Raw genomic sequence first — 22,461 nt, forward strand, 5'->3', positions numbered from 1 at the left:
AGCAAATTCAAGCAGTACCTAATGAGTAAAGTGGATCTCCTGGAGCTTTCATCCTGTTAAAAGGGAGTTTTTCATTCCTACTGTAGCCAAGTGCTTGATTTTAGGGGGCCATTTAATTGTCAGAGTTTTCTCTGTATTGTTGTAGGTTCATACATTAGAATATAAACCACCTTCAGGCAATTTCTGTTGTGATTTGGCGGAATACAAGTAAAACTGTATTGACTCAAATAAGGCAAGATGCATGTATATAAAGTGTAATGTGCACCTTTGTTTTACAGCACAGAAGAACTGTTAAGAAAAGTTTCACACACTGTCACGGAATGACAGCAAAATCTCACAACATGAGAATTAATATTCGAACCTAAGGCTGCATCAAGCCATACTTAGTTATTTGTTTAAAAATTGGTTGACATTTTTTGAATACTTAAAAAAAATATTTTGCTTTCTAACAGTTGTGTAATTATTTATGAGTTAATAATTTTCTCTGTTGATGTATGGCACTATTGGAGAGGGGTTGTCTGAAATTTAAAATTATTTATTTTGGCTTTAAAACGGTCCAAAATGACTCGGATCATTTTCAGCATGTACCATCAAAATGTGTGCAGTAGAGGGTTAAGGCCACATTAAGAAAAATAATATTGTTGTTCATTCTGAGAATAAAGTCAAATATTGAGATTAAAGTTGAAAGTGTATTTTGAGGAAATATCAAAATGTGGAGATTACAGTTGTTTCAAGACAAACCATACTTCAGAATCAGTTTAAGTAACAAGAAAGTAAATGATTTCTCTTTTAGCTCATAGACAGTGTGGTGATCAGTATAAAGACATTAAGAAGATGGTGTAGAAAGCTGGATCTGGTTAGGTGGAAAACAACCAATGGCTCTTAATGCAAGGTTATTGATGGTTACACCCTCATGCAATGAAGATGATCTATCAAAAGACAGCTGATCAATTTGTTTCACTAAGCTATCTAAACAATGAATTGTAATTGTAATCACATGTCAACTTTTTTTTTCTCAAAATAGATGTTTGACTTAATCTCAAAATTTTTACTGTACTCTCAAAATGATGAACAATATATTCTTTTCTTAATGTGGCCCCAATACTCCCCCCACCTGTTGAATCCCACCGTAACCCCTGACTTTTCTTATTTTACTGTTTAGGTGTGGAGACAAAGTCACCCTCTACAATGTAGGCAATAGAAAATAGGTATAAAATGTACTCAAACTGAGTACATTAATTTGAATCAAAATTTAAATAACAATAATATTATATGTTCTAATATTATTTTATTATTACATTAATATAGTATAAGGTTCACTTACCTTTGTACAAAAATGGTTATAAAAATTTTCCACCTTGGAGATCATTTTTACTTTCTTTCTTTGAGTACATTTCGAAGTTTGTATTTTTGCTTTAGTAAAGAATTTACATTTTTAATTAGGCAACAAACATTTAAACCCTTTGAAGTTCTCATTACATATAAAGGCGATATACTCAGACCTGATGCTTTGGACTCGTGTTTGTACTCATTAATACAGTGTATTGTCAGGTGAAGCTAACCTTCGTTTGTAATGATTAAAAGTGCTGATAAGCTATCAGAAGTTATGAGGAAACTTTGGTATTGGTTATTTTGTTCACCCAATGTAAATAAAAATATTATTTCTATTAAATTCCACCGTGTATACTGACAAATGCTATCTCACATCGATGAATGTAAAAAGCAGTCTCTAGATCTTTTAGGTCATTATTAATACAAACATTTTACATTGAGGTTCATCTAATATCGTAATAACTGGTTCGTAGAGGATTTATCATTAAATATATTACCGTTGAGTCTTGCCATCCTAAGGAAGTCAGTCCGGACTCCCGACTGACCAAACTTGGGTGCTTGGGAGAAGCGGAAGTTCGCATACTGACCAGGCGTCACTAGACGATCGCAGAGCTTCTGCTTTTCGTTTTGCAGTGGTTTGTTTCGTACCACATGGCAAAACTGCACGAGAAGCGTGTTATGAGGATTCCTTGTATTTTGATATTCTAGAGCTCGTGGTTGGCAAAATAAACACTTAGCTAAAAATGTCTCAGATACAGGCAAGATTCTTCACAGAAGACAAAAGGTGAGGTTTAAAAGAAAGAAAAAAAAACTCAGCAGAAAATGACAAACAAGCAAGCGAGCTAGCCAACTTGCTAGCTGTAATTTAGAGTAAACAGTATCATCTCATTGTGGGATGTTCTGTCTTTTCCTATGTAGTTCTGATCGTGGTTAATTCGTAGCGATGTTTTTTTAAATGCTAATGCTAACAGTGTGAAGTTATGTAGACTCCGGTAGCAGCTAAAATATGTCTATCTCTGTAGGTACGTTGTAGATGATGTCCCGTTCTCCATCCCAGCTGCATCCGAAGTGCAGGAACTCAGCAATATAATCAACAAGCTGCTGGAAGCTAAAAATGGTAAGCTCACTTTATCATAGGCACACAAACTATTCCCCACCTTCTTTACAATTCAGCCTCCAGCTGCAGAGCTGTAAACACAGAATAAATAGCATTATAATCCTAATCCTCAATCACAGGGGCGGATCTACATGGAGTGGCACGTGGTGGCACCGCATGGCAGATCTACGGGGTGGCATGCCCTAAAATATTCTTGTAAGCAACCGATGCTTACGATTGTGCCAGAGTACATTTTGAATCAATGCCTTGGGCATTTTTAGATTTCACAGAGGCGTTGATTGTTACACTCTGGGGTCTATGGACACGCCTCATCTCCAAATCACCTGACCGATTTAAGATGCCATAGCAACAAGCTGCAGCCACGTTTAATCTCCATTCAACTTGTGTTGAAAGTTCAGACTTCAAACTATACACCAGTTTTTAAATTTTATTGATAGGCCACTAAATCCGGAGCTACGATCATAAAAATACATGTGATGCTTTTTTCTACTATCGTCACATTTAATGTGGGATGAAATGGTAAAAAGTTTGTTTTCTAAGGACAGCACAAAAAAAGATCAGGAAAAAATGCCACCCCTTTTGTATTAGTGTAAAGGTGTACCATATTGACCAATAAAAAATTATTTGGCAACACATGGGATTTGGTTATTTAGGAAGAGGTGAACATTTTCGGAATGACGGCTGCGGGAGAGAGAAAGAGAGCGAGTGTCTCCAGGTGAAGAACAGACGGAGTGATGCACCTCCTGCTGTTAGGCCTGCAGGGTTTAGGCCTGTGGTGTTCTCCTCTTTCTTGTAGCAGACAAACTATTTTTTGCACTGTGTGGCATCTTATTGTGGCACCTGTTTGTTCTGTAAATTTAGTTTTAGTATTTTTAAATGGTTGTACTATATGTTTGTGTATGTGTATGTCCTTATCACAGACTGTACTTCTAAAAATCTCAGATAATTTATTTGGTTCTCTTAACAGCTTCTCACAGTAAAGTGGACTTTGACTTCCTGGTCAGGGGTCAGTTCCTGCGAACCTCACTGTCAACTCACATGGCGACAGAGGGTATATCGACGGTATGGCCTGCTATAGTGCTTAAACTCGTATGGATATATTGTACAAAGCGAGTCACAAGCATCCACATGAGTAAAACAACATTAACCAGATGTTTTACTCTGTTTGCCCATGTTTCAGGAAGAAGTTGTGGAGATAGAATATGTGGAGCGGATCACGGCCCCAGAACCCGAGGAGTGTATGATGCATGATGACTGGATTAGCTCTGTAGATGCTGATGCTGAATGGTAAGATGGTTAAGAGCAGACCATTAGTGTGCTTTTTATTAATTGGGAAATTAGATCAGCAAAAATTTTGTTGTGATGTGTTCATATTTTCTTTTGTCTTCTTGGTTGTTCATTAGCTAAACAAAAGTCTTAAACCACCTCTTATTCTTTATCTTTTACTTCCAAGGAGCCAGACTTTCTATTCCTTTTAAAATGGTCCAGAGCAATAGTGCTGCAGGCTTTCTGAAAGTCTTGTCTAATTTGTCTTTGGACATTGGCTTCTTTTTCAGTTCAGTTCTTGTACATGGCAAAGAACCAGAAGCTCGAAGCTTCTATATGAACATAACATTTCACAGCAACATTTTTTTTTTATATATAATATCCATAAAATCTTTAGTGAAACGGAAGATGTTCGAGCAGAAGGCTCATAATGATTTGAAATGGAATGACCCTTATTTTTTCCCCTGCAGGATCCTAACAGGGTCATACGACAAGACTGCCAGAATTTGGTCTACTGAGGGCAAGCCTGTGATGACTGTGGCTGGACATACAGATGTGGTCAAAGACATAGCCTGGGTCAAAAGAGGTAAGTGGGACAAAATGAAACAGACATGTACTGCTATGTTAATAGTCAAAGGCTTTATTAAGTCCTCTTTGTGGATGTTTTCTGTGTAGAGGGTCTGACCTCTCTGCTTCTGACGGCCTCTCTGGACCAAACCGTGTTACTGTGGGAGTGGAACTCGGAGAGAAACAAGGTGAAAGCCAGACATTGCTGTCGTGGACACGCGGGGAGTGTTGACACCATTTCTGTAGACCCCACAGGAACGAAGGTAAGGTTGGAGAGGGCAAGACAAAAACTCAAAAGACAACAAAGAGTGCTGCGATTAATGACTTTGGATGTTTGTGGTAAACACTTTCAGTTCTGCAGTGGCTCCTGGGACAAAATGTTGAAGATCTGGTCAGCAGGTATGATCCCAGAATGATTCAAGGCCTCTTTATTGTTAAAAAAAAGGTATTGTTGTGATGCTGCTACAAACTATATTTCCTGTGCTGTCAGTGCCTACAGATGAGCAGGATGAGATCGAGGAGCCGGCTGACAGACCAAGGAAAAAACAGAAGACTCAGCAGCTCGGCCTTACCAGGGTGAGTGCACAACCAGAGTATGATTGACTGGAGAATAAGTCATTGCTAAATGAGTTTTTGTTTTCTTGGACACAGACTCCCTTGATGACATTATCGGGACACAGCGAGGCAGTGTCATCTGTCCTGTGGTGTGACAGTGAGGAGGTTTGTAGTGCGTCTTGGGACCACACCATCCGCATATGGGACGTCGATACTGGAGGGATGAAAACTACGTTGGTGAGAAAAATAGAAAGTGACTGAATTAGCGATAATAAACACTTTTGGTTGTTTCATGTGACAGATTAATGAGCATCATCCTACAGTTGGCAGTTCGTCTTGTAATCGGAAGGTTGCCGGTTCGAGCCCCGGCTCCGACAGTCTCGGTCGTTGTGTCCTTGGGCAAGACACTTCACCCGTTGCCTACTGGTAGTGGTCAGAGGGCCCGGTGGCACCAGTCTCCGACAGCCTCGCCTCTGTCAGTGCGCCAGGGCAGCTGTGGCTACAATGTAGCTGCCATCACATGTGTGTGAATGCGTGGATGACTGAATGTAGTGTAAAGTGCTTTGGGGTCTATAGGGACTAAGTAAAGTGCTATACAAATACAGGCCATTTACCATTTACAGGCTTTTATTCTATTAGCTATGTCACAGAGGGTGACGCACAGGTATAAATGATAAAAAAGACTCAGAGCCACAATTTGACTTGTTTCTTCAGTGTATGAGTGATTTAAAATGCCTATAATAGAGGAAATCAAACCAGTGAAATACACTACATATTACTGCTATATGCCTGTGTGTAGTGGATGTATGCAATGCATGTCCCAATCCTAAGAAAAATTAGGGTTGCAGACTAATTCAAAACTCAGTTAACGTCTCAAATAGTTTGAAATAGCATATTTATCAACCACCAAGTTTACCTTTTGTTATCATATACTCAGTTTTCCAGTATTTACCAGTTTCACTGTTTTTCTTTTCACAGACAGGCAGCAAAGTGTTTAACTGTATTTCCTACTCACCTTTGTGTCGACGGCTGGCCTCAGGTAGCACCGATAGACACATCCGACTGTGGGACCCTCGCACCAAAGGTACGACTGTTCTAAATGTCACAGACATCTGTGTTTCGACTTGTATTGTTGTTTGTCACTCTTGTCATCTTTACAACTCTTCTTTCAGATGGGTCTCTTGTTCTGCTGTCGCTGACCTCTCACACTGGCTGGGTTACTGCTGTCAAGTGGGCACCATCACATGAGCACCAGTTGGTCTCGGGTTCCCTTGACAACCTAGTCAAACTTTGGGATACCAGAAGGTAAATGAAGCTCATAATTGGTATTACTGTTAAGGGCTCCGCTCTAGTCACAAGGAACATATTTCTAATGGGACATGACCAGAGGTGGAAGTATTGAAGTACAAATACTTAGTTACTGTACTTAAGTAGAATTTTCAGGCATCTATACTTGACCTAAGTATTTATTGTTCTGACTACTTCTTTAACAGAAATATTTTCTACTCTTTACATATTTAAAACATTTCTCTGTTGTCTCCCAGCTGTAAGGCTCCTCTGTATGACCTGGCGGCCCATGAAGACAAAGTATTTTGTGTGGACTGGACAGAAAGCGGGGTACGATGTGTACGATATTTGCACACCAACAGTTGATAGATGGAAACAGTGATGTTCTCACAGTGTCCTCTCTCTGTTTCTGTTTGCAGCTGATGCTGAGTGGAGGCGCAGATAACAAGTTGTATACCTACAGATACTCAGCCCAACAGGCAGAGGCATAGAGATTCAGCACACATTGGACAGACAGACACAAAGACAATATTCAGGACTTAAATCAAGGACTTCAAAGTGTTGGACAAATATCTTTGCTTTGTTCTTTGCTCTCCTGATTTGTTTTACACAAATTTTCTTACAGCTCGTCCTCGTTTCAGTGTTATCCAAACAGATTATAAATTAACTCTTTCTCCTAAAATGTTGTCTCCTCACCTTCATTTAACTATACAGTATTTATATATAACAGTTTATAAAGTGTGTGTGTGTGTGCTCTGGAGCAGGATATCAAGGATGTCACTGTACTGATTCATCTTCCCCTCAACCCTGACTAGTCTTCCAGTTACTCAAGTTAAAGAAACATTTGACAGATCAGAACTGTCAGTGGAAGCAGCTGCTGGTCATCTTCTACCCCACCATCATCCAGTCTGTCCTGCACACCAGTCACTGTCTGGTTTTGCTCAGCCCCGAATAAGGACAATGGGCAATCAGGTCTGCAGAGAGGATCGTTCAGTTCATTTCAATTAGCAAAATGCCTACACAACATCAGTTGGGCAACCTCAAGGTTTATATTAATAAACTACCTTTTAAAAAGTTTAACACATTATGCATTCACATTATAAACTTCCTCATATTTCTCAAGAGCCAAAGTCAACCTATTGACTATTTCCTCCAACTGGTTTGTCAGTGGAGGTGTGATGAAAGAAGGAGCTCCAACTCCTCCTTAATTAATATGCCTAACATAACTTTCTTAACAACTTGACGACTGAAACCAACTGATATGACCAGATAAGCTTTCCAACATATTGGTGCTGAAGTTCCTAAGGGACTCATTCATTTATAATAAATAATTATATCTACATTCATTTTGAATTTTAGCTACATTCACTATTTATAGACTGACTCATATAGCCAGTATCACGACCATCAGAATCGCTAGTTTCTTTTGACATTATCACGTAGAACACATATAGATTTAACATGCTATATATCTATTTATCACGCCAATCACGTCCATTTTTACGTATCGGAGGAAAGAGTTGATTATCATCTGGTAGGTTATCCTGTCAACAGACGATCTTTGAATTCAGCTGTCTAACAGCGGCCTCTAGTGTTCATACATCGCTGCAGCTGCTTAACCATATCCTGTTTCTGTGACTCAGATGGTGATGGCTATCGTCAGCGGAGGCTAGCTGAGCTGAATACATGCACAGAGTGCTGGAGAGAAAGTAAATAAAGGTAACACTGTTTTCACCTTACAGAGGATGGAGCGATACAATGAAAGACTTTCAGTAAAACGCACGGTCGCTCAGTTAGATGGTCTCAAGACGTTTCGCAGCTTTAACCATCAAACCTGCTACTAGCTAAACTGCTGCTAGCACACAAGCTCCTTTGCGGTTCCTTAGTTCGTTTACTTCGTTTACGTGTTTACCCTTTCATAATTGTACTCTGTGTAGATAAATGTCCGAACGACACCTGGTTTTGGGAGGTTTTACGTGTCAGAGAGCTCTATTTTGCTGAAATGTAACACCTGCTCGATATCCAGCTGTCTCAGTTCTCCCTGACTCCTTGAAGTCGCAGGTGTCTGATCCCTGCTCCATATTCGAGGCATTTTAGATTAGCTTCTTTAGCCCTCAGCACCGAGGCGTTTGGGCCAAAATAAACCCACATAAGCGTTTGTAACTTGATTATATCTCAGCTCAGTCTTCGGGCATGTTTACTGCTTTTTTGTGTTTGTGTGTACATCGAAGTCATACAGGAAGCCCAACTGCAGGAATATCTTTTATTACTCAATGATGTGTTAAACGTTGAATAGATGGATTTTATTCACTTTTGTACAAAACCCTTTCCCCCCTATCATATCTGCTGTCTGCTTATGTATTTTTGCATTGAGGAACCTTCACCTAGACAGAAACCTAAATTGATTAATTTATGTTTTATGCTACTATTCTCTCCATCTGTCTAAACTGTTGTTTTGTATACTTTTAGAACAGTGGTTATCTACTATGGACGGGTAGGTGAAGATTTGTTATTATTGTGAGCATTATATGCAATTCATATATACACACACACACAGCCTGGTAAAAAATGTTGCTGACAACGTCATGTCCTTGGCTCCAGGTTTGCCGGAGACATGCTGAGTGGTGGCCGGGCTCTGCTTGGCGAGGACAGCTCAGTGATGGCCCGTATGCAGAAGAAATTTTGGAAGACCAAACAGGTCCTCATCAAAGCCACGGGCAAGAAGGAGGATGAGTATGTGGTGGCCTCCGATGCTGACCTGGATGCTAAGCTCGAGGTGGGGAAGGACAGGCTTAAGAGTGTTTTAATATTTGGCGGCACACAAGATGATATTCATTGCTCAAAATCTGAAGGAAAATGAGGAATTTATTCAAAAGAGCCTGGGGCTGTTCAAGAAAAACAAATTGTATTGAGAAAATACAGTTTTAAAAATTAAATAACAGCTTCCAGAGTAGGAAAAAAGCAGCAAGTTTTGTGGAATGGCTTAAAGCACAGGAACTACAGGATGTTTGTTTTTCCTTTATTTTCCATCATATTGGTTTGATATTGTTCGACTCTTCTGTCTTCCACAGATAGCCATAACTTATCCTAACTTTTAATCTAAATTATAAATATGAATAGCTTTTCAGTGTTAGCAGCTTTAGGGAAGTGCTCTACCTGTTTTGCAGTGTGACATGGTATGCTTTACAGAATCCTTACTTGGAACACAGTAAGAGTCCAAATTTTCCCCATCTGAGTATAGATTAAATTTGCTCTCATTAATAAAGGTTATATTAACAACTGCAGATTTTAGTGTAGCCCAGGCGTCGGCAACCTTCAAGATAAAAAAAAAAAAAAGAAGAAGAAAAAAAAGAGCTATTTTAGGTCAGGAGACATTGGGATTGGGGAGGGCAGATGGGTGGATGACAGATGTAATTGGGAGAGGATAAATTAACACATATAGTATATGTATTAATGGGGTTACAGTTAACCCTAATTCTAACTTGTGGCTTGTGAGGTGCAGGTCTCGACCTCCATTCTTTTCTCTGGGAGGCCGGGAATCTATGCCAGGAAACAACCTTGCCCCATTCAGCAGTGAGCAAGACAGCTGTTTAAGCTACAGCGATGAACTTGCGATTTTCATCCTGTTCTTTTTTAAAACCCCCTACCAAGTCCTGCTAACTCAAAAAGAAAGCACAAAACATTCATTCTGTTTTCAAATAATACATTTACATTTTAGAATAAGTTTGAAGACAAGAAAATATTCTTGTCTTGTCTAAATAAAAAAAGTTCTCTGCTGTATAGTACTCAGGCTAACTTCCTAAGGATTTTGTCCTTTTCCCAAGGGAAGGATTTGGTTTCAGTTGAGTAACTACAGGAGTGCTAAACTCCCTGCTTGAGTTAAAAGCACGGCACTGAACCAGCATTTGTCCCGGTGGCTTCATGTCCATTTGCTCCTGGAGAAAACTGGATCTGCAAGTTTAGTACAGATCACAAACTCTTCCACCTACCTGTTTTTCTTTTTAAACCGCTCACCTTTTTCACAAGACAACAGCTAGAATAAGTGAAATGCGGTTCATTAGAAGGCAGACAGTATTGGATATCTCTTCTTAGAGATAAAATAACTGTTTAGTGTTCACAGTCTTGTAGGTGAGTGGAGAAAATTTCAAAGGTCTTTAAAGCAACTGCGGCCTTGATCACTCAGTAGTCAGCAGTAATCTGAATATCAAAATAATGAATGCATCTTTAATCTGTCGTAAACTCTGTTGCCTGCTGTTTTGCTACTGAGAGGAAAATAAAAGGAATCACACATATCAAAATGACAACCGAAAAGCTCTTACCTACAGTACATTGTTTCCTGGTGTCCATTGCTTACAGAGATCTTTTCCCTGTCCACTTACATGAGTGCTAATTATTCATGAGACTTTTGCAACAACAGCTGGATGGGGTATAGTGTGCTCTTTTACTTCTCATCAAAGGAGAGCACTTCTCTGGGTTTGCTGAAACACGGCTGTTATTTAGTCGTGCAGGTTCTGCCCTAGAGGCCTTTGTTTTGCTCTGGTACGAGATTATCTTTCTTCTGTTCTTCTGCTCTCAGGAGAACAGAAGAAATTCATCCCCCTGTGAGACAGACAAAAGGTACCTCTGTGCGTCTTCAGATTGCTCTTTCTACTAGTATTGATTTGTGACACGTAATCTATTAAAATAAAACCTCCCGTCATATTTACGGAGCAGCACATTGTTATATTGCATATAGATGAATGGAATTCATCATTAATGAATTTTGTATATATTGTTCTGTGTCATTGTGTTTATGTTCTAGAAAATCACAGTAAGTGCAAAGCTTGGTTAGTAATGCTCGTTTTACTTAGAGGAGTTGTGCAGGAGAAGTGACCTGTATGCTGATATGTTTGGCCACCGCTGAGGTCCAGATTAAAGTTAATGACTGTTTACTCTACAGTTAAAGAGTAACTACACATGTTCAGCCCACCCACAACTTCTGCTGTCTCACAATCTTCAGTGAGCCCGTCTCTCTGCTAAGAATAAGACAAAGAATTGGAATAATTTATTAAACCCAGAGGAAATTATGTGGACACAGTTGCTCCAAGACAGTAACTAACAAGTTAAAGAACCGATGTTCAATGTTGCAGTATATTATAAAATAGCTCTAGTAATACAAATAGAGTGTACATGTACTTTCTATACTGTAGTACTTCTATTTTATTTATTTATTTTTTAAACTACAACTTACTATTCTTCAGCAGATTCTAGAGATCAAGGTGACCCTTTCCTTTCTGTCAGACAGCAGCACTAAAATGGCCTCAGAATATGTGTTGCTATGACACATGTAGTCACTGCTGTTGTCTACCAGGCGGGAGAAGCTCACTGACAACAGATGGAAAGGGCCATAAAAATCTGTTCTGTTTTGTGATTGTCAGCAGTGAAGAGGAGCAAACGTCGCACTGTTAAAGAACAAAACTTGACTTTCGGAAAAAAAAGCAAAAAAGTTAATCAAAAGGAGATGTTTTAAGAAAAGTTCTCAAGATTGTTCCCGTTTGTCTCTGCAGTTCTTCCGCTCCGTTCAGTCTACGTGCACAGAGCTGCTGAAGGTGATCGAGAAGTATCAGCACAGGATCACACGTGAGTCAGATTCTGAGTCAGCTTCTCAATGAGGTAGGAATTCCAGGCATTGCTATATCAGAGCACTCCGGAGACATACAACTATGGGTGAACATTTTGTTGATGCTTGCAGCTTTCCAGAATTTAATAGTGTAAGTAAATGAAGGGCATTTTCCATCATTCAATGTGAGCTACTGTCACATTTCGTAATTTGAAGTGTGAAGCACATGATGTAGCACATATAGCACTCGAGTAATTCCTGCTAAAAACTAGGGAGAGCTGATTGAAGAAATTATCTAAAGTTTTTTTGAGTGTGCAGCTTTATTTTTTAGCAGTGTTAGTGCTGCAGGTTTATGAGAATCTATCAAACTGCATTAGTCACTCATTTATGAAAGTCCTGAAAGTCATTTATTAGTCCTCATTTATGAAAGTCCTGCGATTTCATTGTGCAGCTGTCTTCGTTTCTCTTTCTTCAGGCTTGTCTCAAGAGGAGAATGAGCTCGGCCTTTTCCTGCGATTCCAAGCCGAGCACGATCGCACAAAGGCTGGAAACATGATGGATGCCACTAGCAAGGCTCTGTGTGCCTCTGCCAAACAGAGGTTAGCAGCAGGAGAGAACACTGGCACTAGTGATTATGCGCTATAAAAATGCGAGTACACAAACACGAACTGTTTCCTGTCTTTTTTTGTCAGGATGGCACTTTGTCCGTCACTGCACCGTTTGCACCAGGAAGTGGAGACGTTCCGGCGGCGTGCCATTTCGGACACACTTTTGACAGTAACCTGCATGGAGAAGGCCCGCACAGAGTACAGAGGAGCTCTGCTCTGGATGAAAGATATCTCCCAAGAGCTCGACCCAGACACCTACAAACAGCTGGAAAAGTTTCGCAAGGCAAGATGTGGCCCATTCGTTCGGGTTGGTTTTCTTTTGCACTACTCTGTGTATGTATGTGTATCTAATGCAGATGTCTTTTTGTCCACAGGTCCAGGCCCAGGTAAGAGGGACAAAGAGCCAGTTTGAAAAGCTGAAGAACGATGTGTGTCAGAAGGTGGACATGCTTGGAGCAAGCCGCTGCAATATGCTCTCCCACTCCCTCTGTACCTACCAGGTACAAGTTTTTATCATTTCTAGGAATGGCTTCCCCACTTTGTTAATGCGGTGGACAAAATGTGAGGAACACTTCTTTTTTTTTCTTTTTTTTGATCAAGGTCTTTTTATTGAACAAAGAATTGCTTCCAACAACAATTACGGCAATACTAACAAACAGTCGTGCCCGCCCCCCCACCCCCACCCACCCACCCATCCAGAACAATGTAACTAAAACCCAGCCAGAGAGGAAAGAAGAGATAAAATAAAATTACAGATACAAAGTAAATAATAAAATAAATGAACAAAAGCAAGGGGGAAAAAACAAACAAACCAACAACAACAAAAAAAACCCACTCACACGCACATTAAGCGATAGTATCCGGACTTAATCTTTCAAAGTAAGTAAGAAAAGGTTGCCATGTGTCATAAAACCTCCGAACCGAACCTTTTACAGTGTAGCGGATCTTTTCCAGCTGAGTACATGACATCCTTAAACCATTGCCCATATACAGGTGGAAGTGGCTCTTTCCATTTCAATAATATCATTCTACGGGCCAAAAGAGTGCAAAAGGCCAGAAGATCAGAGTGTGATTTGGAAAGACTGGCACCACAAGGCGTCACCCCGAAAATAGCTATAAACGGACAGGGTGCAATTGGAACACCAAATATGTTGGACATGGTTTCAAATATGCTTTTCCAAAAGCTACCCAGTTTTGGACATGCCCAGAACATGTGAAATAGGGAAGCAGGCTCTCGTTTGCACCGGTCACATGTGGGGTCAAACCCATCCTTGATTTTGCTCAGTCTAGTTTTAGACCAATGGAGACGGTGAACCACTTTGAACTGAATCACCACACGTTTAAGGCAAATAGATGACGAAGAAATTCTATTGAGTATCTTATGCCAAGTCTCATCTGCAATCTGTTGGCCAAGATCACTTCCCCATCGTTCCCTAAGTGATTGCAATGTGGACAGCCTAAAATTACTTAACAGCTCATAAACATCACTTATAACCCGCTTGGCATTTGGTTTAAAATCAAAAATATCATCCAAAAGGGATGGAGGTGGACAGGACGGAAAGCAGTCAGTATTAGAAGCAACAAAATTCCTGAGTTGTAGATACCTGAAAAAGTGTGACTGAGGGATCTTGAACTTGTTCACCAGCTGTTCAAATGAGGAAAAGATATTGTCCGTGAAAAGAGCAGTCATTGATGTTATTCCAAGCTTTGTCCATATGTTAAATGCCTTGTCCATTAAGGATGGGGAGAACATGCAATGTCTATGCGGCGGTGCATTAAGAGAGTTCAGTCTGTTTGAAGTGCCTTCTGAGCTGATACCATAATTTCAGTGAGTGGACAACAAGAGGATTCGTGGTGAAGCTGGAGATTGGTCCCGCCAGAGGTAATCTGGCACACAGCAAAGACATCAGGGAGGATTGACTCACCGACAGCTGCTCCAGTGTTACCCATGATGATGATAAATTATCATGGTCTTTTATCCAGTACAATAATGCCCTTATATTAGCTGCCCAGTAATAAAACAAAAAATTTGGGAGTGCTAAGCCTCCTGCGCTCCGCGGTCTTTGTAATACACTCTGTTTCAGCCTGGGTGGTTTTTTGTTCCAAATGAAGGAGGAGATTTGACTATTTAGATTATTAAAAAATGACTTAGTTAAAAAAATTGGAAGACACTGAAAAAGATATAGAAATTTAGGAAATATAGTCATCTTAATGATATTTAATCTACCACCCAGCGAAAGAGGCAAGGACTCCCACTTTCCAAAATCCTCTTTTAGCTTAGACAATAAAGGAAGATAATTAGTTTTATACACGTCTCTATGGTTCTGCATAATCCAAATGCCCAAGTATTTAAACTTGTTATAGCTGAGTTTGAAAGGTGCTAAAATAGACGAAAGTTCACCGGTTATTGTACCTAAAGGCATTGCCTCACTTTTCCCGAAATTCACCTTATATCTGGAAATATGACAAAGGGCACCCCTGTCGTGTGCGACGCTGAAGCTGAAAAAAGGGGGATAGACTATTGTTGGTCTGAATGGCCGCTACAGGGTCACAGTACAATACTTTTATCCAGGATACAAAATTACTCCCGAGGCCAAATTTTTCAAGCGTATGGAAAAGAAAGTCCCATCTCACCCGATCAAACGCTTTCTCAGCATCAAGCGAAATAACAGTTTCCAATACATTACCTTTGACATGGCTATAGATTATATTTAATAAACGTCTAATATTAAAAAAACGAGTACCTGTTTTTGATAAAGCCTGTCTGATCGGGTGAGATAATGGAGGGCAAATGTTTCTCTAAATGGCGGGCCAACACTTTAGCAAGGATTTTGGTGTCCGTGTTCAGCAAAGATATTGGACGGTATGAGCCACAATCTAAATGATCCTTATCCTTTTTTAGAATTAGGGAGATCACTGCTTGACGATTGTGAGAGGAAAGATTCTTCAAAAGTCGATTTTAACAATGGATTCAATTGGTTAGAAAACTTCTTAAAAAAATCTGAAGGATACCCGTCGGGGCCAGGTGATTTTCCAGACTGCATACTCCGTATGGCCATTTCAATTTCAGCATTAGAAATGGGCTCCTCCAAACTGGTGGCCGCATCGTCTCCTAAGGAAGGGATATCAAGTTTCTCAAAGAAATTTTCTAGTGCCAGGTCATCCTTAGCTGGGGGGGGAGCTGTATAAAGTCTGATAGTATTTAAAAAAAACTATTATTTACACCTTGGTTATCCGTGTACCTTATTCCCTGGTCATTCCGGATCTCAGGGATAGCTTGATTAGCTGTTCTTTGTCGTAGCTGATGAGCTAGCAGCTTGCCTGTTTTTTTCTCCATGTTCATACGAGTAGCTACGCAACTTCGAAATTAGATACTCAGCCTGTTTTGTAGATATAAGATTATATTCAGTTTGTAATTTCAGCCTACGTTTATATAATACTATATGGCTATATACAGCGTCTAGTTTAGTAATTTCGTCAGCTAATTGAGAGAGTCGCTCAGTATCCCTCTTCTTTTTGTTCGCACAAAATGAGATTATCTGGCCTCTCAGATATGCTTTTAGGGATTCCCAAACAGTTGATGGTGACATCTCTGGAGTTTGATTGATAGCAAGAAAGAAATCTATTTGAGACCTAATATAATTAACAAACTCTTCGTCTGCTAACAATACTGGATTGAACCTCCATGGCCGATAATTAGAGTAGGCATTGGGAATACGCATTGAAAGAACAACAGGTGAATGATCTGAAATCACCATGGCCTTGTAATCACAGTCTGTTACTAAAGGGAGGAGTTTTTTGTCCTGAAAGAAATAATCTATACGAGTATATGTTTTATGGACATTAGAAAAAAAAGAATATTGACTTGAATTTGGGTTACGAAATCTCCATGCATCAGCTAACCCATAGTTATGAAGAAAACGCTGTATAACACGTGCTGATTTTGAAACAGGCGTGCTTTTGTGCGAGCTGCGGTCCATAGCAGATAATAAGCAATTTAGGTCCCCCCCAAGAATAACATTGTGTGTTGCCATGTTGGGAAGCCGTGCAAAGACGTTAGTGAAAAAACTATGATCGTCCCAGTTAGGGGCATTCGCTAAAATCAAGGGGAAACCATATAAATGTCCTACAACTACAACAAAACGGCCTGCAGGGTCTTCATCTACAGTTGTGGCTATAAATGGTAAAGTTTTGCTTATCAATATTGCTGTCCCCCGAGCTTTAGAATTAAATTTAGAGTGATATATCTGGCCTACCCATCCAGACTTGATTTGAAGATGATCAGAGGTACGCAGATGCGTTTCCTGGAGAAATGCTATATCCGTTCTAAGTCGGTGTAAATGAGTAATAACCTTTTTCCGCTTGACCGGATGGTTAAGTGATTTTACATTCCAGCTTACAAAATTTACCACCCGATCACTAAATGATCGCGCTGCACTCATCCCTGGTCAAATAGTAAAATATGAAAGCTCCAGATGCGCGACACACATGGGAAAAGAGGAAAGAGAGGGGAAGAAAAAAAGAAAAGGAAAAAAACCCCAAAAAACACAGTGATAAGTAAAATAAACATATCTGGCTGAAGCCCAAACCAAGAACACAATGAGCAATTACACCAGATTGAACATGGTGACTGCCAAACCCCCTGCAAACAGATCCACACATATAGCCTAGTGCTTGTTTGGGTTACTACAAGCCAGACCCTTAGGCTCCCGCTGGCCGCTTGACATAACATATCCTACAAAAAAAAGACAATAAATAAAAAAAGGAAAAAAAATACATATATATACATGTATATATCGACGTCCAAACAAAGTATAGAACTTTTCTAAACCCAATGATATTGTCATGAAATAAAATGAACCAAAATGTGTTTATGAAATAAGTTTAAATGTCTGAACAAGAAGTGTCTCTTTAAACTTTTCATCACAGTGCGAACGCTACAATAAGCAGAGTCATGTACACTCAGCCATAAGTGAGACAACCAACCGTAGCACTGCGCTTAGGCCCGGCGCTCCCACATAGAGCATCAGGTGCAGCCTCCTCAAACGTTGATAATATGTTCTTTAACATATTCCATTGCCTTCGCCGCATCCAGAAATTCTTTCTCCTCCCCATTGTGCGTGATACAAAGTTGCGCTGGGAACCTGATCCCAAAACGGATACCTTCCTGCTCACGGAGAAGTTTCCGGACTTCTGTAAAAGCAGCCCGAGCTCGGGCCACCGAGGTCGTAAAATCCGGGAATATTGCAATTGGATGTCCATTGAACCTCAGCGAAGCTTGGGTCCTGGCACGGCGTAGAATTTCCACACAATCCTGGTAGTAATGAAGCTTGGCTATGATGACCCGCGGATTACCACCCGGCCTTCTCGGGGCCAGACTCCTGTGTGAGTGGTCGACAATAACATCTTTATCCATACCCAGCACTTCATGTAGTAGCGCGGATACGGCCGTGGTGGAGCTTGAATCCGGGCCCTCCGGGACCCCTATGATACGGATATTAGACCTCCGCATCCTGCCTTCCATGTCATCACATTTATCTTTCAGGTCAGATAGCTCCTTCCTCAAAGTCTTCACTGTAGATTGCAAGGTGACCACCTCATCGCTCCACATTGACAGCCCGTCCTCTACTTCTTTCACCGTGGCCTTAACTCCATCCATTTCAGCGCACGCTGCCGCCGTATTGTTAGCAATCTCATTTCTCACTTCTTGCACGTCAGCCCTAATGTTATCAAAATCTTCTTTCAGTGCATTCCTGAGTTCTTCTTTTAACACCACGTTTGATATTGTCTTTGATGGATTGAAGAAGCTCCAATTTCAGGGCATCAGTGTCCACAAAGCGCCCATCGCTCTGCTGAGCCTGTTCCTCAGTGGTCGCTGAGCCGGGCGCCGCCCTTGGGCCACTATTGGTATTCTCGCCCGAGGATGCGCCGGGCCTAGCCGCTGTTCCTCCGGTGTACTTGTATTTCTTTAGGTTAGATGCCATTTTGTCTCAAATGAAGCTTTAATATGGTATATAAAACTGTTAGCTTCCCCTGTGACATAAAATGAGACTTTGTAGGTTGAAAAAAAACTATTTCTGAAACTCGGTTAGCGGGAGCCTTCAGAAACACGTCCTACTCCATTGCTGGCTTGCTAGCACCCCCAGGAACACTTCTAAATGTAATGAAGTCTAGTACGAGTACTGACGATTAGCTCTGTCCCAAATGTTTCTTGAGCTTTTTTTTTTTTTTTTTTTTTTTTTTTTTAAAGCGACTAAATTCCAACCAGTCGTGGCAGATGGCCGGCCATACCTGAGCCTGGTTCTGCCAAAGGTTTCATCCTGTAAAAGGGAGTTTTTCCTTCCCATTGTCGCAATAGTGCTTGCTCATAGGAAGCTGTCTGATTGTTGGGGTTTCTTTGTATTATTGTAGGGTCTTTACCTCTTGTAGGAGCAAGCTGGCAAAAGCTAAAACAGACTTTTTCCATTGTAAGTGAGCAAACTTACAAATCTAGTAAGTGGTGAATAATTATTTCACCCACTGTAATCTAATCTTTTTTTTTTTGCTGTGTAAAAACACTCAGGCCCTAAAAGTTGATTCTGTTCATCTGGACGTAGCGTTTTCAGTGGGAGAAACATTTCGTCACTCATCCAAGTGACTTCTTCAGTCTTAGCTGACTGTAGGTTTCCCCAATCTTATAAACAGTACATTTGCTTTATGGCTGAAACTAGGGCCACTGAAAGAACAATGGGCTTGGAGGTCAGTTCCTTGATCATTAATATGCAAATTCTCATGACCATTAATCAACAACCACTGATCAAAGCTCATTGATCAAAGACCACTAATCAGTGACCATGAGTACCATTCACAGAGCCTAAAAGTCATAAGTTAAGTTTAGGCTCTTGTTTGTTGAAGAGAGGTCAAGCTAACCTGTAATAAGACTGATGTGTTTAGGGACTCCTAAAATTAATCTTTTCAGTGATTGGGCTTTCTCTGTGCTGTTAGACCACCCTGCTGCAGTTCTGGGAGAAAACTGCTCAGGCCATGTCAGAAATCCACAAGGCCTTCCAGGGACATGTACCATACCAGTTTACCACACTCAAGGTATTTCAGATTGTTGCCCTTTGCTTCTACTTAAACACCAAACTATAGTGGTTCAAAGTACTTGAATCTAAAGTTTTCCATAGATTGAAATGTACCACTGTTTGTACTTCCCTCAGGATCTGCGGGATCCCCTGGAGCAAATCTCAGACTCTAAAAAACAAGAGGAGAAAGAGAAGGCAGCACTGCAGAGCAACACAGAAAGGTATGAGAACATGATGGGACAAATCTGAATTGAAAAGTGTCTCATGAAATCTTTTTGTACGATCAGGACTTGGAGCAGTGTTTACCCAAGTGGTTTCTAAAAGTGTCTCCAAGGCCACTGCATTGCTATAAATAGCAAAAGCATCCTGATAAGACACTTTTTATCGTTATTTACCCTTTTCTCTCTTTTGTTTCTTAGTCTGCTTTCCTTGGATGATGACAACCTGTCAGGAAGTGCCACCGATGCAGGTATGTACTGCCACCTGTCGGCTAAAATGCAGTCTGCACCAGCTAAACTCGAAGCATCCAAGCATACCTATAAAATCGAGGAAGAAAAATATCGTCAATAGCAAATTATACATTACTAATGAATTGTTTTATTTTCCAGACCTCCCACTCAGTAGTGATGGGCAGAGGCAGACCGATGACTGCGGTAAGTGACTGTCTGCTTGTTTAACTGTGTTCTGTAGCTGGCACTCGTGCAAATACAACATGCATGCATGAATTGCTGCTGCTGATTGTGGAAAGGATGTCTATTGGCTTTATGATCGTTTGATCTCAGCTCACCAAAATGCTATCACATCCACACCAGCCCTGCAAAACCTCAGTGGACTGTCAAGAAGCTCTGATGATGACCTGATGCTTATGGCCTGTGACATGCCACAGCCTACAGTCCCAGCAAATGCCCTACACCAGCCTCAGGGCTTTGGAAACCTCGAGTTTGGCCTCTCACAGCTGCCTGCCACCGGTAAACTGGTTGGCTGTCTTTTTCCTCTCATTCTAACTTCAACCTGCTTCACTAAGTGTCGGCTTCCTACTTGACTTTGCTTGGTGTCATCAGAAATTCACTCATACTGAGGTTTCAACTTGTGGGTTCAGTCTTTTTGCTTCCACTATCAGTCTTTTCTAAATGTGTGATTAACATTAAGCAATTGGGACCAATTCATCCCTTTATTTTCGGACTCATTTTATAGAGGATGGATACATAGCTGCGTTTCCCTCATTGCATGTTGTTACTCAACAAGTAACTGAACTGAAGTCTTAACCTTCTGTTCTAATTTTAGTCCTCTTTTTCATGGTGTTGCGAAATCAGTTTTACCCCGGTTCTTTTATTCGTCGAAACTTCCAGAGACGGCACCGGAACTCAGTAGTCATTTTCACAAAACTTTTATTCATCTTTATTCATCTTCATTTAAGCATGCACTTCTAGAAGGGAAGACGAGGCCGGTGTGTCCCTCTGCAAAATCTTCACCCCTTTGTTAGTTACAGCCAGCTTTATAGAGGTGTCCCCATCATAAAACCCCCTACGGTGTGCTGCAAACTCTGTGTCTATGTGAGTGCTCGTGTGTGACTGTGTACGCATACCTGTGTGTATGTGTGTGTGCACGTAAGTGAGTGTGCGTGACAGTTAAAACACTGTGGGTGTAGGTGACTCCCTAGAGGTCATAAAAAACCCATTTCCCTTCCAGACCACAGTTATCCAGGTCAAATGTTGAGACCCCCACCCAAACATTCTCTGGGGAATTTCCTCTCAGGATTAACTCCTCTCTGTTTTACTTTCACAGTTCAACTGGGGAGGGTCTCCTATACTCTGCTCCTAAATTCAGGACACCATCAGGCCTTTATTACATTGAGGGCAGTGTCAATGTCTCTACAATAATTCTACATTCTATGTTAACACATTTCTAAACTCTAAATCAGCTAAACATTTCTACAAGTGTCAGACCTCATCTGACTTGATTAGTTTCGGATGTGTTTTGTCTCTGGTTTAATAACTTTCCTGTTCTTCCCCCTTCCCTCTAGATGGGAGTCTGCACACTGGCCGTCAGCCACAGGAGGACGGTGAACCAGGGGACATGGCCTTCCTCAAAGACCTTCTAAGCCCTGGTTCAGGAGCTAGCGATGAGTTCAGCAAAGAATGGCAGGATGCTTTTGGGATGTTTACCTCTCCCAGTGTCCCCACAACCAGCCAAGGAGCACAGAGTGGTGCAACAGCAGCACGTCCACCCTCTAACCCCCCTAGCCCCACAGGCTTTCTGCCCTCCCAGCTGCTGGATCACAGTTTGAGTTCCACAGGTAAGCCACATGTTGCTTACTGCAGCATACTATCTGATAACTGATTGTGCTACTGGATTCTTCACAATGGCTGTTTGCCTTTTAGGTTGGGCAACCCCTCCTATGTTCCAAGCTCCACCCCTGCAGGTTCCTCAAAGTCCAAACCAATCAGCTCAGCCAGCTCCCAAATTTGCAGGTAATGGTAAGCTCTTCCTCATTCCTCAGAAAGTACACTACTTAAAAATACTCCCTGGAGGAAGTAATTTGTGTTCCTTGTTACGCATCTTATGCATCCGTGGCCTTGGATGCATTCTCACATAACTGCCAGTTAAGAGACTGTACTGTAACTTTAATTAGTTGATATTTGCTAAATATATTGCTGATCCAGGTGTGGCTGCCGTGCAGTAAACTTATAAAATGTATAAATATGTGTGTGTGTATATGCAGCTGCCCCTGGGGGATCCAAAGACATGTCTGCCTGGTTCAACCTGTTTGCAGACCTCGACCCTCTTTCCAACCCTGATGCCATCGGACGATCCGCAGACGAGCTGCTCAATGCCTGAATATGTGCTTGTGTGTGTATGTGCGTGCATCTTCTCTCCCCAAGGATTCTTTGCAATGTTCCATGTCATCATTCAAGTAAACAAACACGAACAGTGAGAAAGACGCAAATGAGTAAAAGATGGTGTTTTAAACAGGAAACATTGTCAGTAAAGACTGTTAACACTACCTGTGAAGCCACTGAGTCATGTACACAGCAAACCTCATGTTTTGGGTTTCAGGTTTACTTT

The 22,461-nt window shown here is 40.9% G+C and overlaps 2 protein-coding genes across 5 annotated transcripts in view; both read left to right on the plus strand.

The window, feature by feature from the left end:
• Positions 1 to 1,949: 1,949 nt before the first annotated feature.
• Positions 1,950 to 6,806, plus strand: wdr12 (WD repeat domain 12). The gene is made up of 13 exons (XM_006809555.2): positions 1,950 to 2,116; positions 2,355 to 2,449; positions 3,417 to 3,511; positions 3,630 to 3,736; positions 4,186 to 4,301; positions 4,391 to 4,545; positions 4,636 to 4,681; positions 4,773 to 4,858; positions 4,934 to 5,074; positions 5,816 to 5,921; positions 6,010 to 6,142; positions 6,382 to 6,454; positions 6,544 to 6,806. The coding sequence occupies exons 1-13, from the start codon at positions 2,076 to 2,078 to the stop codon at positions 6,613 to 6,615; spliced, it is 1,266 nt and encodes a 421-aa protein (XP_006809618.1). The 5' UTR covers positions 1,950 to 2,075; the 3' UTR covers positions 6,616 to 6,806.
• Positions 6,807 to 6,940: 134 nt separating this feature from the next.
• Positions 6,941 to 22,461, plus strand: part of ical1 (islet cell autoantigen 1-like) — a 16,067-nt gene continuing 546 nt past the window's right edge. Inside the window, exons 1-16 of one of the 4 annotated variants that reach the window (XM_035916348.2) lie at positions 6,941 to 7,096; positions 7,768 to 7,843; positions 8,594 to 8,618; positions 8,726 to 8,900; positions 11,671 to 11,743; positions 12,199 to 12,322; positions 12,416 to 12,614; positions 12,706 to 12,831; positions 19,316 to 19,414; positions 19,531 to 19,616; positions 19,815 to 19,864; positions 20,004 to 20,048; positions 20,208 to 20,363; positions 21,419 to 21,691; positions 21,777 to 21,872; positions 22,118 to 22,461. The exon at positions 22,118 to 22,461 is cut by the window's right edge and continues 546 nt beyond it. In XM_035916348.2, the coding sequence (XP_035772241.1) occupies positions 8,611 to 8,618; positions 8,726 to 8,900; positions 11,671 to 11,743; positions 12,199 to 12,322; positions 12,416 to 12,614; positions 12,706 to 12,831; positions 19,316 to 19,414; positions 19,531 to 19,616; positions 19,815 to 19,864; positions 20,004 to 20,048; positions 20,208 to 20,363; positions 21,419 to 21,691; positions 21,777 to 21,872; positions 22,118 to 22,233 (1,626 nt within the window). In that variant the 5' untranslated portion in view covers positions 6,941 to 7,096; positions 7,768 to 7,843; positions 8,594 to 8,610 and the 3' untranslated portion in view covers positions 22,234 to 22,461. Of the gene's footprint in view, positions 7,097 to 7,622; positions 7,844 to 8,593; positions 8,619 to 8,725; positions 8,901 to 11,670; positions 11,744 to 12,198; positions 12,323 to 12,415; positions 12,615 to 12,705; positions 12,832 to 19,315; positions 19,415 to 19,530; positions 19,617 to 19,814; positions 19,865 to 20,003; positions 20,049 to 20,207; positions 20,364 to 21,418; positions 21,692 to 21,776; positions 21,873 to 22,117 lie in introns of those variants that run through there. The other 3 variants (XM_035916349.2, XM_006809553.3, XM_006809554.3) reach the window with 3 other exon arrangements.

This window comes from Neolamprologus brichardi, chromosome 23, assembly GCF_056152115.1.
Source record: "Neolamprologus brichardi isolate AB-2024 chromosome 23, ASM5615211v1, whole genome shotgun sequence".
NCBI classification, from domain to species: domain Eukaryota; kingdom Metazoa; phylum Chordata; class Actinopteri; order Cichliformes; family Cichlidae; genus Neolamprologus; species Neolamprologus brichardi.

Excerpts from the sequence above, each read along its gene's own strand:
- wdr12 (XM_006809555.2), top strand. The coding sequence starts at position 2,076 with ATGTCTCAGATACAGGCAAGATTCTTCACAGAAGACAAAAG. Across the intron at positions 2,450-3,416 it reads GCTGCTGGAAGCTAAAAATG|CTTCTCACAGTAAAGTGGAC; the intron begins GTAAGCTCACTT and ends TTCTCTTAACAG. Across the intron at positions 5,922-6,009 it reads GTGGGACCCTCGCACCAAAG|ATGGGTCTCTTGTTCTGCTG; the intron begins GTACGACTGTTC and ends CTCTTCTTTCAG.